We start from the raw sequence: 16,663 nt of genomic DNA, 5'->3' as shown, positions 1-16,663 counted from the left end.
GGTCATAGCTGGCCCTTGCTGGAGAATTATCCATATTTTTCATTCTTGAAACAATGAACAGCATATAGTGTCTACACAGCAGTCGAATGCAGTTTACCTACTCCACTTTTAATTCACATGTAGTTAATTTGGATTAATTTTCCTGAGTGTTCTCATGTAGACAAGCCTAGCGTGTTACCATATTATAGAGTGAGCATCATTACAACACCTATGACATGTTGTTTCTAGTGATTTTTATTAACACAAGAAGCATTTCTTGCCCAAAAGAGGAACTTAGTAAGTTATATTTTGTGTGTTTGCTGTGAATATTCTACCTCGTCCTACGCCAACCAAAACAAGTTCTGTGGAAAGGGCATATCAAGTATGTGCCCAAAAGGCTAGGTTTTTGTTATCACATTTATCTGAATCACTTGACTAAGTGGCTTACAAGATAGAAAGAAAATAGATTTAATAATTTTATTAAGATGATGTTAAAATAAAATAAATGGTACAGAGCTTAAGCGTAGAAGTTTCTGGTTATCAGGGAATAAGGTACAGATTATCAAGGGGTGCAAAATTCGGTTTAGGATCTGATAGCATAAGGAGTACATAATCTGCAATATCCCCAATTGGGGGTAAAAGGTTAGCATGTCAAAGTACAGACATTGACATAGGAGGGTATGTTCTTCATATAATGGCTACGTTCAGGTGTGGAATATTATGAGTGGATACGATGATGAGGATGGATTTACCCTTATTTGGTGAGATGCCTACCTCTTATCTTGAGGATCTCTTCCTATCAGTTTGACCTTACTAAGTGGTTGATCTTGCAACCCATACAATAAGTAGGGCTCATATCACAGAGTGCCTAGCACATAGCAGTGCCTACAGTGTCAATAACAATGCCTAAATAGTGCAACTTTCATTGCAGTCATCTTGTTCATTGTCATATGGCTTTTCCTTGGTCTCTCCCACATTCAGAATTTTGCCCTGCTTTATTGATTAAATGGCAACATTGTGTGGTTAGTGATCAGATTAATAACCCTGCCCTAAAGTGATCCACTTAACCAAAATACTAGGTAGGAGTCGTATTATTTGTAATACATTTTACAGGAAGAACGGAAGCTTTGATCAAGTTAAATGAAGGACCAAATTCAGTAAATTCAATGGAAGATGCTGTATGTGGGTAATTTCAGGGGTCCAGACTGAATTTATTTTCAAGGCTGAAGTGAACAAATTATTCAGAATACACAACAGAGAGCCCTTTCACAAACATTTGATGAATTCTGTTCTCTGTACATGTTACATGCTTTTGTTCCATTAACATATGACCCAAGAGAGATTTGGTTTCCAGGATAATCTCACCACATCCCAGTAAATTCAACAGCCCAACAGTTTATACACACTTCTTCAAATATCAGTACAACTCACAAAATTCTTGGCATTCACCCGCCCCTGCCCCCAGTAGCTCTAGTGATTTCTGTTTCCAGCAAAAAAGTTCCCACTGCCTCTTGGATGATACAGTAATTCCCTCTCCAGATGGAGGAATCTCACTAGAAAGGAGTCAGAGAAGCAGAACTGTGCCTCAGTAGAATTTTTACTTTATATACATTCTCTAAATCTGATGGTATAAAAGCTATTTACAGTCACAGTCCAGGTTTACATTTCTGACAGTCACAATTAGATATTTAGTAAATGCCTTCGGAATGAACGGAAGCTCTTCTTCTGCATTTGTGGCAGAGACCCAATGATGTAAAGCTTCTGCTGGTACTCTGGAGAGCTGCTGTGAACTCTGTTGGGTCTTACTCCTCTGGGTGTGAGGTATAAGCTCTGGGGACTAACTTCAGAACAATAGGTTTCTCTGGTATCAGGAATCCCCGGTAATTCAGCTTGAGCGGGATCTGCAACATTAGCAGAGAAAAGAACATTTGTAGCCCAGCAAATAAAATATACACAGATTATCAAAGAGACATTATGCCTTTGTTTTCTCTTGTTTGCCCAAAATCTAGTCCAGGTTCACGCAAAACCTGTCCCACCATTACTATAAGTTTCACAAACTTGGACATACTTTTGGTTTTCTATCAAAGCCCCAGTCCAGGAGAGTTTACTCCTTGCTTGGGGTTTTGTTATGGAAGTTTCATCCATCCCCAATGGGCCCAGACTAATGTACTTGAATGAAGGTATCACTAACGCTGATTAACCACTTTCCTCTCCTTTCTGTCCTGTAATGTTTCCTTGGTTGCTACTTTTTCCCTTATAGAATAACTCCTACGATATATTTTAGAACACTGTATAATACACACAGGCATGCAATATACAATCTGCTATGTATTACACTTCTGTGCTCTAACATCTGTGTTGCACATTTATTTTTCATTTGTCACCATCTACCATCTGTTTACCCAAATAAGGTATTTAAAACTGTTTTTAATTCACTCTTGCCGGGGAATAATCATCTGGTTTTCACATCTGAGTTTTCAAATGTAAATCTGGGTTTCTCACCTGGGTTTCTTTGCAGGGTCTGAAGGTGAAATTCTGCAGCAGACTGGCAATAGCAACTTTCATGGAGAGGAGAGCAAACCTCATTCCAATGCAGTTCCTGGGACCAGCTCCAAAAGGCAGGTACGTGTATGGATCCAGGACCTCTTTGTTCTCTTTACTGAACCTGATTCCAGTCACAAGTGTAAGAAAGAAATTAGGGAAGCAAAGAAAAAGAAGGCCAAGTATCTCTCTCTCTCTCTAAATGAACCTCTGATTGTGTGTTAGAGAATCTTTGCTTTTTTATAACTAGCACATCTTTGGTTATCCAAGCAGCCTAATAGTTACACAGCCCTTTGGCTGTTTGGGGTGGGGTGAGGTAGAGGATCTGAGTTCAAAGCCCAGATTATGTCCTTTGCACCCAGGCTAGCAGCATCGTGAGTTCCACTCTTTCAAAATGACCACTATTTCTTTCCCATTGTTTTCTGAGAGAGTGAAGCCAGCAGACATCTTTGTTAAGAGCAGCCTGTTGTTTCAGTCCTATTGGGAACAATGGGAGATAGGTGGCCATTTTGAAAATGACATCTAACTGTGGGCAAGTATGACCTCAGTCCCACTGAGACCAGTGGGAGATGGTATCAGTTTGAAAGAGGGCAGTTCTACGTGGAATTCTCTACAGCCAACCCCTTCTGAAGGAAAAACTTTCAGTGATGAATACTAATGGGAAAAATTACCTTTAAGCCTAATGGTTTTCAAATGTAGTTTCTAGAAAAGATTTCAGTGAGTTCTGACTATATGGGAAGTTTTGAAGTGTCAGTATTATTCTGTTGTTGAGATGGGAGAAAGAAATAGTCTGACAATGGGTGCTAAATTTCTCAAAAGGACCAATTTTTTAAATTAATTTTAACTCCTAAATTAATCAACCAATGTACTTGCACAATCTCAGATAGCTCACTCTGTACTCAGAGAGGAAGTGCTGTACTTCTGAGGAGAATATGCTGTATTCTTCATGTGTAACAGAGTTGTTAAATCCCTGCTGTAAGTGCAAAATTCAACTCAGCCTTAACTATGGACTCATGAGTGGTGTGTCTTCACAATGGTGAATCCTCTCCAGCTTTTGTATTGGCAGACAGGTGTTAAGATTAAACACAACAAGAATTTCTTTGTAAGAGACTGATATTTAGGAATGAAGTAATACCGGTAAAAGAGATAATTATATTGCTCATTCCCTATTGATATAGATTCTGTACCTTTCTGGTCTGAACTCCTCTGGTTCTGGCCAGTATTCTGGGATACGATGCAGAACCGAGGGTGGGATCATAACCACAGTGTCTTTTGGAATGGTCAGTCCATTTATCTCTACGTCTTTCTTGCAGACCCTTTCAAGTCGTCCTCCAAGAGGAAACAGCCTAAGGACTTCATTCACTGCCATGTCGAGATACTCCATCTGCATCAGGGCATTGTAGGTGAGAGGAGCCTTCAGGGGAATGGGAAAAAGATTGTCAGGTATGTGGGAGTCTAGATCAGATTTCCATGTGATCAGTGTGGAAACCATCATGTCCTCCCCTCTCATCTGTTACAGTGCACATTCTACATTCAATCCTGAACTGAACATTCAGTGTGAACCTAAGAATTCACCTTAATTTTCCTTTCCTAAATAATGTAAATTACTGAAAATCTCTGACCATTTTTGCAAACAAAGTTTGTACTTAAAATCAGCAATTCTCTGAGCCTCCTGGTGTGGCCAATGATTTTTCTGAAAAGTGGCATCTCTTGAGACACGTGATTGTCCAGTGTAAGAGATCACAAACACCATAATATGAATACCCATAAATAATGGTATGAATTTCCTGAGTTGTTCCAAGAATACTCCATGTCTCCCATCTAGCATCTCCTTTCCATGAGCGTAACTATCTACTCCTGATCGCTCCTTGTTTCCCTTTGCTACTTCTTCATAAACAATTCATTGTTGTTTAGCAAGTTAAAGTATTCTGATCTTGGAAGCAAGTTATTGGCTCTCCTTTTAGTGAAAGCAGAACTTTCTTAAAGTGTGCCCATTAAGAGCTTCCACAGGATAGCAGAGTCAGTATTTATTACATGGTAGTTTTTTAGCAAATGTATTTAACGTCTTTAAAGAACAGTCTCCTTAACTGGACTTAACTAGAGGGAAGAAACTAGCTTTAAAGAGGCTCTGTGCAATCACTGAGCAGCCAACATTCTCTTACCTTGTTTGGTAAAACTGAGTCTAGCTCGTCCTGCAGCTTCTGCTGCACATCAGGGTGGGTGGCCAGTTTGTAAGCCAGGTAGCAAAGGGAGTTGCTGGTGGGCTCATATCCAGCAAAAATGAAAATAAGCGCTTGTGCCAAAATCTCAGTATCAGTCAGGCCTGTGAGAAGAGAGGAAAACAGGTAGAAAAGTTGAGGCCCAAACATTACAGCACATAGGCTGCGCTCTTTGCACATCGTTTATTTTATAAAAGTATAGATGGCCAACGATTTATTATTATTAAGCTTAAAAAATTTTCACGGAGGTCGCGGAACCTGTGACTTCCAGCGACCTCCGTCAATTCAGCCCTGTCGGCCGGGAGCTGCGGGGTCCCCCCACCGCCCGCTGCAGCAGGAAGGATCCGCAGCTCCCCGTGGCTGCAGGCGGCGGGGTCCCCTGCAGCTCCTGGCGGATACGGGTGGCAGGGCTCCCCTCGCAGCTCCCGGCAGATGTGGGCACCGGGGCCGCAGCTCCCGGTTGATACAGGTGGCGGGGCCACAGCTCCTGGCTGCCGGCAGCTCCCGGTCGACATGGACAGCGCCCCCCTCCACCCCTCCGGAGCTCCGAGCTGCTGCAGGCAGTGGGGGCTCCCCTACAGCTCCCAGCCACCGCAGTGTCCCACCCCCTCCTGCTCCTGGCTGCTGTGCGGGGAGGGGGCCCAGAAGCTCCGAGCGACTGCAGGGGTACCCCGGAGCTCTGAGCCACCCTGGGCACCGGGGATCCTTCAAAGCTCCCGGCCGCTGCAGGTGGCAGGGTTACCCTGGAGCTCTGAACAGGGGGACCCTGGAGCTCGGAGCGCCCCCGCAACTGCCCAATCTTTGCAGGCGGCATGGGGACCCCGCAGCTGGGCTCCCCATTTGGTCAGGGATATTTTTAGTAAAAGTCAGGGGACCGGTCAATGGCAATAAAGAAAAATTAATGGAAGCCTGTGACCGGTCCCTGACTTTTACTAAAAATATCCCTGACAAAATCTTAGCCTTAATAATAATAATAATCACTAATTATTATTATTATTATTATTCTTGTTACTGTTATTATCCCATAGGCATGGCTCATGGGTCTGGTGGGAAAATTAAACAGGGACTAATGATTGCTTTGTAACCTCTGGCATTGTTGATTAGTGTATGCAGAACACACAAAGCAAAACATGGGTTCCTGCCAAGATTGGTGTGGTTCATTTTCAGCTTATCTAACCCAAGTATTCTGTGGTGACATAAATGTCAGAAGATACCTGCTATCTCCCAGTCCTGAGAAGAATTGAGGATATTTCTAACCAAGCTGTAATTGAAGCAGTTGTATTTAAAAGAATTGTGAATAGTGATGTAATGCAAACGAATAGCTGGGAAGCGGAGCTGGCTTTTGCCTCTTACCATATTGGCAGGTACCAACTCCATATTTTTCACTGGCCAAAGCTAACCATTATACAGCAGGAATTGGCCTGGAATGCATGTCTTCTATTCTACTTGTGGAAAAAGTGTTACATAAAAGTGATGATCACTTGTCCCCATCTAACTCTGTGCTGGACAAAAATGTATGTATAGTCCAGGTGAGTCGACGATTCCTCTCCCCAGCTGCAGACGGCGGGATGAACCATTTATTTCCTCTCCAGTAGGACACCTGTTCCTAATCCCCTCACTCCAGCAGCCCCCAAAGGCACTCACAAGTATGAGTATTTTTATGGTGTTACCTTTATATGTGTGAGTCATTCCATTGCTTTCATAGCTAGTGTTAGAGTTCTGGGATTCCATCATCAGCTGTAGGAAATCCACTCGGCCCTGGGAAAAGAAGTAACCGCTCAGTGGAGAGCTGGTTTGGTGAGAGATCCCCTAGGGAAGGCTCACAAAGATGGGTCTCAGAACACAAAGGTTGTATTTTAAAGTCCCCAGGAGTGGCCAGAGAGGACCCAGCAGAATGTAAATGACTTTCTTGTTACAGTGGGTCAAAACATGAAACTCTTACGTTTCTGGGAGGGTTCCATCTGCCCAGTCCCAGAGAGATGTCAGCCAAGACAGCAGACTTGGTCTCTTGCTGTCGCAAGGAATGACGACTGCAGAGCTAAACTACTTTTGTCCACTTTGCAAAGCACCCTCATTAATGTAGCTGTGCAATTTTAGGGGAAAGTAATAACTACATCTCAGTAAGTGACTTTTTCAAGTAGCTCCCTTAAAACAGAATTACTCTGGGGGAGGTGAAGTCCAGCAGGGAGGTAAATCTGATTCTGTCATTTTTGGAGAGTGAAGACCGCCTCTTTTGGGGACTGTGCTCCTGAATACCACAATATCAGTGACACTGCACTGAGTATTGATGCACAGCTCTACTGCTTGCTCAGTGGAGTCTCTCCCTCTGTCTGCTCCAGCTCTCCAAGTCTACTCCTACGGGTAGTTTTCTGTAAATCGTAATCTTTGCACACCCAAACTGCAATCCAGTTTGCATGGGTGTTACCCTGATATAGCCCGAGATATCACACACTATTGTGGTCCTTTGCTGGACTCTAACTCAAGCAAGTAAGTGTTTTTCTCTTGGGCTAATTGAATAGAGAATGTTCTCCGGCATCATGACCGGGAGAGTCCTGCTAACCCCTTTGGCCTCTTTTTCACGGTCCTCCTTCATTCTGGCGATTGACTTTGTGAAGAATTCTATGGCATCTTTGGGGAAAACATTCACATCCATCTTCTTAAGAAGGGGAATGAGGAATGGGCATACAACTAGAAGGGAGACAAAAATAACTGTGATTGAAGCAAGGTCCAGGGAATAGAAGTCCATTTCACCTAAGATATCTATGGTAAAATATTAATTAGAACAACTGAAAATGTTTATTAGAAAGATGAGGCTGCATCTAAATGATGGCTCTATTTGATCATTTCTCCTGTGTACTGGGGAGCTCACTTTGGGCCTCTCTGCCACCATGTTCCTCGTGGGGCAGATGGGCTCCATGCTCCCTCTTCTCAGGTTTTTGCACAAATGATATAATTTAGCCCTAAATGTAAATGAAAGCAGAAGGAACATTCCACTATTTCACACCACGTCTGACTGGAGGCGCTGTCACTGAGACTGGGGAGTCACATTCCGAGTGCAGGACATTCCTCCAGTTTGTACTACCAATGCTACAGCGATATGGACCAGAATGAAAATAAACTAAAAGTTTTGAAATTCTTCCAGTCATTTCAGACTGACCTCAACGTTCTGATATTCACTAACGTCTCATGTCCCAGCAAACATCTCCAAACCTTCCCCACAGCATTGTGATCCTTCTCACAACCTATAGACCAAATTCTGAGCTTACTAGCACTTGCATAGCTCCAGATGATTCTCATCCGTGGGATTGTATGGGTATAAATTAGAGCAGAATTTGTCTAAGGTGACCCTTGAGACTTTTATCCTTGGCAGTAAAGTTGCCTAGTCATTGGCTTATAGGCTCAGGTATAGCCACTTGTATTGTATAACCAATAGACCACCTGTCTGATTCTGATGCTGAAGTCACGGTTCCAAACGAAACATTTAAATGGAATTTTTAGTGAGTGAGAGAAAATGTACATATCAAAATGAAGAGTGGGTGAAACAAGTCAAACTTCACTAGCTTCTTGATTTCCTTGACAAAAGGATCTTTGGGGTTGTTCATGGAGTCAATGTTCACACCGAAGGAAGTGCTAGTGACAACATCCATGCTATAGGCTCCAAAGATGCTGAGAAAAGACAGAAAACAGATAGGAGAGTTAATGTTTGAAATAGGTAATTACAACTTTTCCCTCCCTTCCTATATTGCATCTCCTTAAAGAACAGAAAACTCTCATGAGACTTTTCTTTATGCTGTTGTAAAGAGGGGGCAAGGTACTCAACACAAGTAGAACATCCAAAGGCAAAGGGATAGAGTTTCATGAAGTTTTACCTGCAGCGCTCAGAATCTAGACTCTGGTAGCCTTGCTCTGGATATTACACAATGTAATGTATTGGCCTATGTGTGTGTCCTCTGGTGGAATCAGACCTATTCAAGGGCCTGTGAATATCTTGTCAAGTGGCTGTGGCCTGTTAAGAGGCTAGGAGCCCTAGTTCTGCTGACAGCTGATATTAAATCTGTGTGCTCCAGTCGTAGACTAAATGAGCTGTGAAAAATAAACAAAAATCAAATAATAATTTATTATTTATTTATTATTTGTATTCCGGTAGTGCCCAAACATGCTGGGTCAACGCAGGCAAAAAAACACAGTCTCTGCCCCAAAGAATTCACCATCTAAGAACTTTCATGGAAGCACATATTTACAAACAAGTTTTGTCTGACCTCCAACTCTCGGCTTTGGTCCTCCTGTATTAAATAGCAGACCTCAGAGATAGTAAAGGTCTGTTAGACCATCCTCTCAAACTTCTTGCCAGTGCAGGGTTGTTCCCTACACTATATTTTCTAGTGTTTTTTCCACTCTAGTTTAAAATTTGCCAACCTTTGGGGAGTCCACCAGTTCCCTTGAGAGAATGTTCCACAGGTTTCACCCCAGGGAGATTTTCTTGAGATTTAACCTCTATTTTCCCTTTTAAATTTCATTTTAGCCCTTCTGATAGTCCTGTTCATCACTTCAGAAGTCTGGTTTATTCAAAGAACAACCTGCATTGCCAGTAATGAACGAACCAAAGAGTTGCTAACAAGATTAGCTGTTCCTGTTCCTGGCAGAGTTACTCACTCCTTAACTTCCACGGGCTCATCCTTTTCTGCTTTCTTCTGCACATTTCTCACCAAAACCTCCCCATATTGCTTCATAATGGGAAACATCTGAAATACACATTACAGGACATGACTTAAACATACCAAATGTTACCTCTTCGTTAAGCCTAGCTTCTGAAAAGCGGAGGGGAGGTTCATTAATACTTACAGACTTGATCCGTTTCTACTGTCAGGGGCTTTTTGTTTTAATCCTTTTTCCTTTCTTTCTTTCTTTTTCTTTTTTTTTTTTTTACTTTTTTTTACATTAGAAGGCACAAATGAAATAGGCCAGTTTAATCATTTGAATTGGACTGAAGAGACCAGACCATTATAACTATCTCAGCCTGAATGCCACCTGTGCACTGACCCGAGGGTTAGTGTGTGCTCTGGGTTTTACCTCCTTTAGCTTCCCACTGGTGAAGGTTGGAGAGAGCACTGTACGAATTCTCTTCCACTTCTCATCCTGAGCCATGGAGACAGCCGACTCCAGCACTCCCACTAGACCTAAATTCTGGGGTGACAAAGGCAAGTTTATAGCTGTCAAGAAGCTATTGGGTTTCTCTACTAAACATAAGAGTGCACAAAGCAATCCTTTTCCCGCCCCATGTACACACACACATACACTTCCCCACACTGGTTACACTTAGGCAGATACACCCACAAGAAGACACCAACTCTACACGCACTGGGGGAGACCTCTACAAATGTACACACACTAACTCAGACTGGTGCTCATGCACTTGCGTGCACACACACACTATCAAATTCAGCTCTCGTTTATACTGGTGTAACTGAGAGCTGACTTTGTCCTAAGAACTTTTTTTTTATTTAATAAATAAAAATAAACAACCTAAGCAGCTTTTAAAGTGCAGTCAAACAGTTTTCTCGGAGAGCCAGGGGATCCAGTTCCAGGTGAGGTCCCCCTGCTCCCTTGTTCCTTTAGGGATATACAGTGGCCACTTAGATTAATGCCAGCTGTGCATTCATTCTGAATGCATCTCCGAAACATATCTTGTGTATCCCTACAGAGTTTAACTACAGTATTTGCTGTTCTTATGGCTTTATTGCATCTTTCTGATGAATATTAATGATTACAAGCCTACCCGCCGGTTGGTAAAGGTGGTGAAGCACTCTTTCACCAGCACGGTTTTAATTATTGTAGGATCTGTGACAGCCAGCACAGGTTGCCTGCCTTCATAAAACCTATGGGGGAAAAGAAATAAAAATCCATGATTAACTACTATCAGTGAAACTCAAGAGTGAAACAAAAGCTCCTTCCTCCCTGGTTTCAGAGTAGCAGCCATGTTAGTCTGTATTTGCAAAAAGAAAAGGAGTATTTGTGGCACCTTAGAGACTAACCAATTTATTTGAGCACAAGCTTTCGTGAGCTACAGCTCACTTCATCGGATGCATTCAGTGGAAAAACTGGTGTTTCTCTGATAGCTCCAAGTCCTAGTCTTTATTAGCTTCTATAGCAAAGTGCACTGACTAGAAATACAGATATACAGAATCATAGAAATTAGAGATGGAAAAGGCCTTCAGGTCATCATATATTTCTACCTTTTCCAGCCACTGCAGCAATGTTTCCTCTGAGAGACTATGCCTGTCTGAAAAAATCTCTCTCACACACACATAAATATCCCCAAAAGACAGCCTACCTGTATCTTTTCTGAAAGAGACCCAGCATCACATTTTAGTCACTTCAGAAAAAGTAAGTTAAATGGAGTTTTAGGTGCAGTGCTACACCCGTTCCCAGTTCCCCCGTTATGCTTACAGTACTACAGTTGTGTTTTAAATCAGTTTTCTGTTTCTTGTAGTTGCATTAAAGACCAACACAAAGAATAGGAGGAACTGACTATTCAGGGGAAATGGTGAAAATGGCTATATACAAAGTGCTGTCAAACGCACATAGTTAACAAACTGAAGCTACAGAGAGAAATACTGTTTTTTCTCGACTTTCTTTCATTTATAGTCATCTGGGTGCTACTGGTATCACTAGTAAGTAAAAGATTTCAGGCCAAGGTGTCATTTTTAAATGGGTGATGCTCATTTAATTTCATCCCTTTCCTCCTAGTTGTACTTCTGTCTGCCGCCCTAAACTCCTCTACCTCTTTGGTGCTTATGCCCTTCAAATGCATGTAGACAGCTCTCTACAGTTCCTCATTTTCCCAAGTAAAACATTTCTTCCTTTCAATTTTTCTCAAATCAATCCGTCCCCTCTCACTGGTCCTAGAATAGGATTTTTCCTGTAAAAGATTTTTACTGGAAAATCTTTTCCAAAACCAAACGATCAATAGTACCAATTTTTCTGTGATTCAAGCCCCTCATGTGGTGTCATGCATAACTTTAATTGTAACAAAAGGTTTATCATAAGCAAATAATGTTCAGCAGGATGTCACAGTAACTTATCACACAATGTGAAAACAAAAGGATTGCTTCACTTTTTTTTTTTTTTTTTTAGTAAACGTTCAATAAAGGGTCCAATCCTGTAGAAGGACAAACACCTTCTAAAATCAATGAGAGGTACTGAACACAGAGCTACTGAATCCTAAAGGCAGTAGGTACCTTCACTGTCACTCTTTGTACTGTACGTTTCCAGACTCTTATACTCTTGTTATGATGTTAGCAGTAAATTTGTTCCATCCTTTTGATTCACGTACTTAAAACTTTTCAGCAGGTTGCACTGAAATACACCTGTAGATTGGCTTGAATTCTTGTTTTAAATCATGGTTTTAAGACCAGATTTTTCAAGATTTATTATCCTATAACAGACGTAAGGTAAATGTGGATTTATATGGGTTTTTGAATGCATGGGAAAATGTTATAAGGGCCAGTTGGATAGATTGCAGAAGATACCAGATCATGTAGCCCAAGTAATAACCGCAGTGGCAAATGTAGGGAATATCCAGTGCAGAATAAGAGCAGCGGTAACGCAAACATATCACGCTTCAGCAGGTCAGGGTTAGAGACAGAAACAGAGTTGGTAGAACAGAGATCTGTATACAATAACAGCATATCTGTGCCGTATCTGGAATACATATACCTTCCTTTACAATTTGCAGTCCAGGAGAACTGGACTTCTAAGTTACAAATTTCCTTTTATGTCAATGGTAGTTTTGCCATTAACTTCAGTGAGAGCAGAAGCTGGCAGTCTGCATCTGATATGGAACAGCTTTCATGTGAGAGTTCAGATTAACATGTACATAGCATGTCTGTGGCTTAGACCCTGCAGTCAGATCCATGTGGATGGATGCTTGCATCTGGGTGCTGCCCCATTAACCTTTTTGGGGTTCCACATGGAGAACAGGGTCCAGTTACAGGATTCAGGCTTTTGAGATCTCCTCTTCCAGTGGATTTTTTTCACCCTCCAGTTTGGATTCCGACTATAGGATAATGTGAGGAGAATACCAAACAGTATTGGTTGGTCAACATACTCACCCCCAGATTTTCCCGTATTTCTCATAGCATGTACTGTCAAACTGCAAGAAACCCTGCAGAGAGAGAATGTTAAAATAGAATTAGAAAAGAAGCAGGGTTTCCAGGGGAGGGGCTGGGAATGGGGCTGTCGTGGGACTAAACATCTAGAGCTAGCAGCCAGGCCAAGCACTCCTATGTGCAGCTCCTGAGACTTGTGTGACTCCTAATGTCTTTGTGAGGGATAGAATCCTTTAAGAACATAGCTGGATCTAGTTATTCCAGGGGCGTATCATGCTTGAGGTTAAGGAGTCTCTAAGTAAACTGTTTGCAAGGAATTCAATAAATAGTGACAGCAAACCAGCCACCTACATGTGTTCACCTGGTTTAGGCAGTCACCCTGGGGCTCTCCATGCCCTTCACACTATAATCTGCATTACAGAAATGTTATCCTGCATTGGGTCCTACACACCCTGAGCATTAGTGCAGAGCTCAGCACACAGGAGAACTCATCAATGCAGTGTACAAATCTAGCTATTGTATGATGAAGGACATATATTTCTGGAGCCAGGAGAAGCCTTCAAACACTCACTTTACGATACTCCAGGACAGTTCCAAAGAAAGGCAATGGCTTTGGCCCAGGGATACCCAATTTCTTGAAAAAACCAAATGGCCAGATCCCATATCTGTAAAAATAACAGAAGAATCTAAAGGCTTCAGGAGAATAATTGCAGTGATGTTGGGGCTGAAAGATCTCAAAGCCTATCCAGGGGAAGTGAAGCTGTTGCATTTACTCAGGACTGAAGAACCCACTTTGGAAGCTGGAAAGTGTAGTCCAAAAAATTTGTGCTTTGTAAAGCTATTTAATAAGCATGGCTAGTGATAAACCTCACAGCTGCACCACAAATCTTCAGAGAGATAGCCCTGAGGTAAAAGAAAGCCTCTCATAAAGGAATAGGTGCTCCAGTAAAAACGGGGTTTTCTACCCATTGGCAAAATGCAAAAGAGAAGCCTCTCTAGGCTCATTGCCAGCTCATGGAGAGGAGCCACAAAGTAATGACGAAATGAGAACAAAGCTTACTTTTTCTTTTCTTTTTTTTGCAGAGAAATCAAAATGGAGCCGGAAGTTAAGTCCTGAGCAGGGCTTTTGTGAAGGCTGTACTTGAGTTTCATGTATTGTTCTCCTTGTGCTTAGCCCGATGCTAGTGCAGTGGTGTGTTGGGGAGCCTAGTCTGATGGGTTTCTGTTTGAATTTTGTTGACAGCTTTGCAGATTTCTCTCCTCTGAAGCACCCTTTTTTGGTGTTGTAAAGTTGTTACTCCTACCTCAGGGCTCTCTGCTTCTCTAAGAGATCTGGGCTGCAGCATTTTGAAGCTTGTCTTTGGCTGTGTTGAAAGTGCTTTTCAAATACTGTATTTGTTTTCAGATGGAGGTTACCAGCTTCCCAAGCAAGAGCTTTGTCACTAAATGAACGTTATTGCTCCAGTGTTTGTCAAGGAAACCGTATCAAAGGTCTTGTTTGGCCCAGAACACCAGCTGCCATACAGCCTGCCTTTCTTCCAGGTGACTCCTCCCTGGGACACCAGGAGCCATGCTGGGGTAGGGAGCTGTAACTTACACCTCTCTTTATTATTACTACTTTGTATTTGTATGATGGTCATGCCTAGAAACCCCGGCTGAGATCAGTCCCGTTGTGATAGGTGCTCTACAAACACACTGTCTGACAGTCTTTGTCCCCAAGAGCTTACAGTCCAGACAGCCAAGACTGACAAAGAGTGAGGAAAAAGGAAACACCATTATCCTCAGTTTGCATGTGGGGAACTCTTGCCAGAGCATTTGCCAGTTTGGATGAATCTCGTCCAAGTGTGCCTGTATCTACAGGGAATACTTGCTCATCACTGTACTACAGCAATCTCTGGGGTTTAGCATTGCCTAGTGGGCTTACCACGGGCCTGTAAGAAAGGAAATGTGGGCTTTTTTTTCAGGGTATGTCACTGGCTTGCTGTGACCCTAGCACAAGTCACTGGCTCCATTTCCCAATCTTTAAAATTGGGATGATGACCCTTGCCTCCCTCCCAGGGCTGTTGGGCTCATTTCACCATTTGTAAAATGTTGTAAGATCCTCAGACAGATGGTGCTACAGAAGTGACGGGTATTAGTAGGACAGGACAGAAATGTAGCCAGGAGAATAACACACTTGTTGTAACCATTCCATTTTCAAACAATGAAAACAAACAGAAGGGCCTTCATCTTAGTTTGTTTGAGATCCAGGCCATCCCAAACCCCGTGTAAGGGGTGGAAAATAACATATTGAACTGGCTTACATGACTTTATTGCACAGGAAATAAAGCAATGTCCTGAACAGCACCACTGCCCTAGACAGACTCAAAAGAGCTCAATTGTGAATCATAAGCCTGATGTGAATAGTCAGTGGATGTTCTATTTCAACTCAAATAGTGGGGGCATGCCTTTTTGGAGCAGTTCTATCCCTGTTGCCACAATGAAATTCCAAGTAGCTACCGAATACAGCATGACAACCAAGAAGTCTTGCGTGGCCACGGAATTGCTGCAATATGAAAATGTGGGCCTGCGAAGGTGAACAGCTTCTCCCAAACTGAAGATCAGAGTGTACCCCCGGAAGGGTCCTTGAATGGCTCCTCAATGCAAGTAACACAAACAAGTTCAGGAACAGGGCTGATAGTTTCAGAAGGCAGATGTTATTGAATAGTTGCCCGTGCAGAGCAAATAAATGGACCGTGCTATTGATCACATTGATCATTAGGCTCTATACCTAAAAACGTGCAGTCTTTGTCTGACTCTGTTCTAGTCTGTATCTGTGCTGCTTTTCCTGCATCACTGGAAGTAGTTGCGAGGAACACTCTTAATATAAAGATTCCCTCAGCAACTTCTTCACCTGCGAGCCATTAATAGCAGAACAGCATTGGCAGGTGAGAAAACCAGGGTCCACTTCCACTCCTGCCCCCAGTTGTGGTGCTAGCTCCCAGCCCCGCGCCTGACCCTGTCCCCAGCCTCGGTACGGCTCCACTCCCGGCCCCACCCAAGCCTTGGCCCTTGGCCCTGGCTCCATTCTCAGCCTGGGGCCAAGGCTGAGGGTGGGAGCAGGAGTGGAGCTGTTGACAGCCCCGGGCGTGAGCCTGACTGCCAGCCCCCACTGCGGCCCAGCTGCAGCTCTGCTCCCACACCCAGCCTCAGCCCCTGGCCCTGTCTCTGGCCCTGGCCCCAGACACGGACCCAGACCCACCCCCAGCTGCAGCCCCCAATCTTGGCCCTCTTACCCCTAGCCACATCCCTTCCCCCCACTCCCCCGGAACTGCAGCACTGCTCCTGGCTCTGGGGAGGGCACATGCAGGGCATAACTCTTAAAAGTTTGGGGGTCACTGCATTAGAGGTTTTTAAGAGCAGATTAGACAAACACCTGTCAGGAATGGTCTAGTTATTACTTAGTCCTGTCTTTAGTGCAGGGGACTGAACTAGATGACCTCTTGAGGTCCCTTCCAGCCCTACGCTTATATGATTCTGTGAAAAGACCAGTACATTTAAATTAACAGTGGCTCTCCTTCAAGAATTTGAAAAGAGCACAAGTAGAAAAGCAAAGTGTAGAATTATACTTACAGTATCAGGAGAAATAGCAGTGCAATCAGGAGAGCCCAGGTCTCAATGGAAAAGCTAGGGAGAAGGTTCATTTTAGCTCTGTACCTCCAAGTTTCTTGTTCTCTGTCTAACTTCTCAGTTGTTGTTTTTTTCCCTCTCTCTGCTCTGATCAGTCTTGGGACTAGGGAAAGAACAGTGTCGCAACTTTTTATCTGTTTGTCTCTA

The 16,663-nt window shown here is 43.0% G+C and overlaps 1 protein-coding gene across 1 annotated transcript; it reads right to left on the bottom strand.

Annotated features, from left to right (window-relative positions):
- Nucleotides 1-551: 551 nt before the first annotated feature.
- Nucleotides 552-16,569, bottom strand: LOC140918171 (cytochrome P450 3A9). Its single transcript, XM_073361957.2, has 13 exons — nt 16,460-16,569; nt 13,419-13,512; nt 12,851-12,903; nt 10,516-10,615; nt 9,810-9,923; nt 9,393-9,481; nt 8,257-8,405; nt 7,300-7,427; nt 6,410-6,497; nt 4,683-4,843; nt 3,708-3,934; nt 2,482-2,644; nt 552-1,880 (listed from the first exon to the last, which is right to left on the bottom strand). Exons 1-13 carry the CDS (start codon nt 16,528-16,530, stop codon nt 1,782-1,784), a joined length of 1,536 nt encoding a protein of 511 aa, XP_073218058.1. The 5' UTR covers nt 16,531-16,569; the 3' UTR covers nt 552-1,781.
- Between the last annotated feature and the right edge of the window lie 94 nt (nt 16,570-16,663).

Source organism: Lepidochelys kempii, chromosome 10 (genome assembly GCF_965140285.1).
Source record: "Lepidochelys kempii isolate rLepKem1 chromosome 10, rLepKem1.hap1, whole genome shotgun sequence".
Classification (NCBI taxonomy): Eukaryota; Metazoa; Chordata; order Testudines; family Cheloniidae; genus Lepidochelys; species Lepidochelys kempii.
Note: the sequence above shows the minus strand (reverse complement) of the source record. Positions and strands in the feature narration are given on the sequence as shown.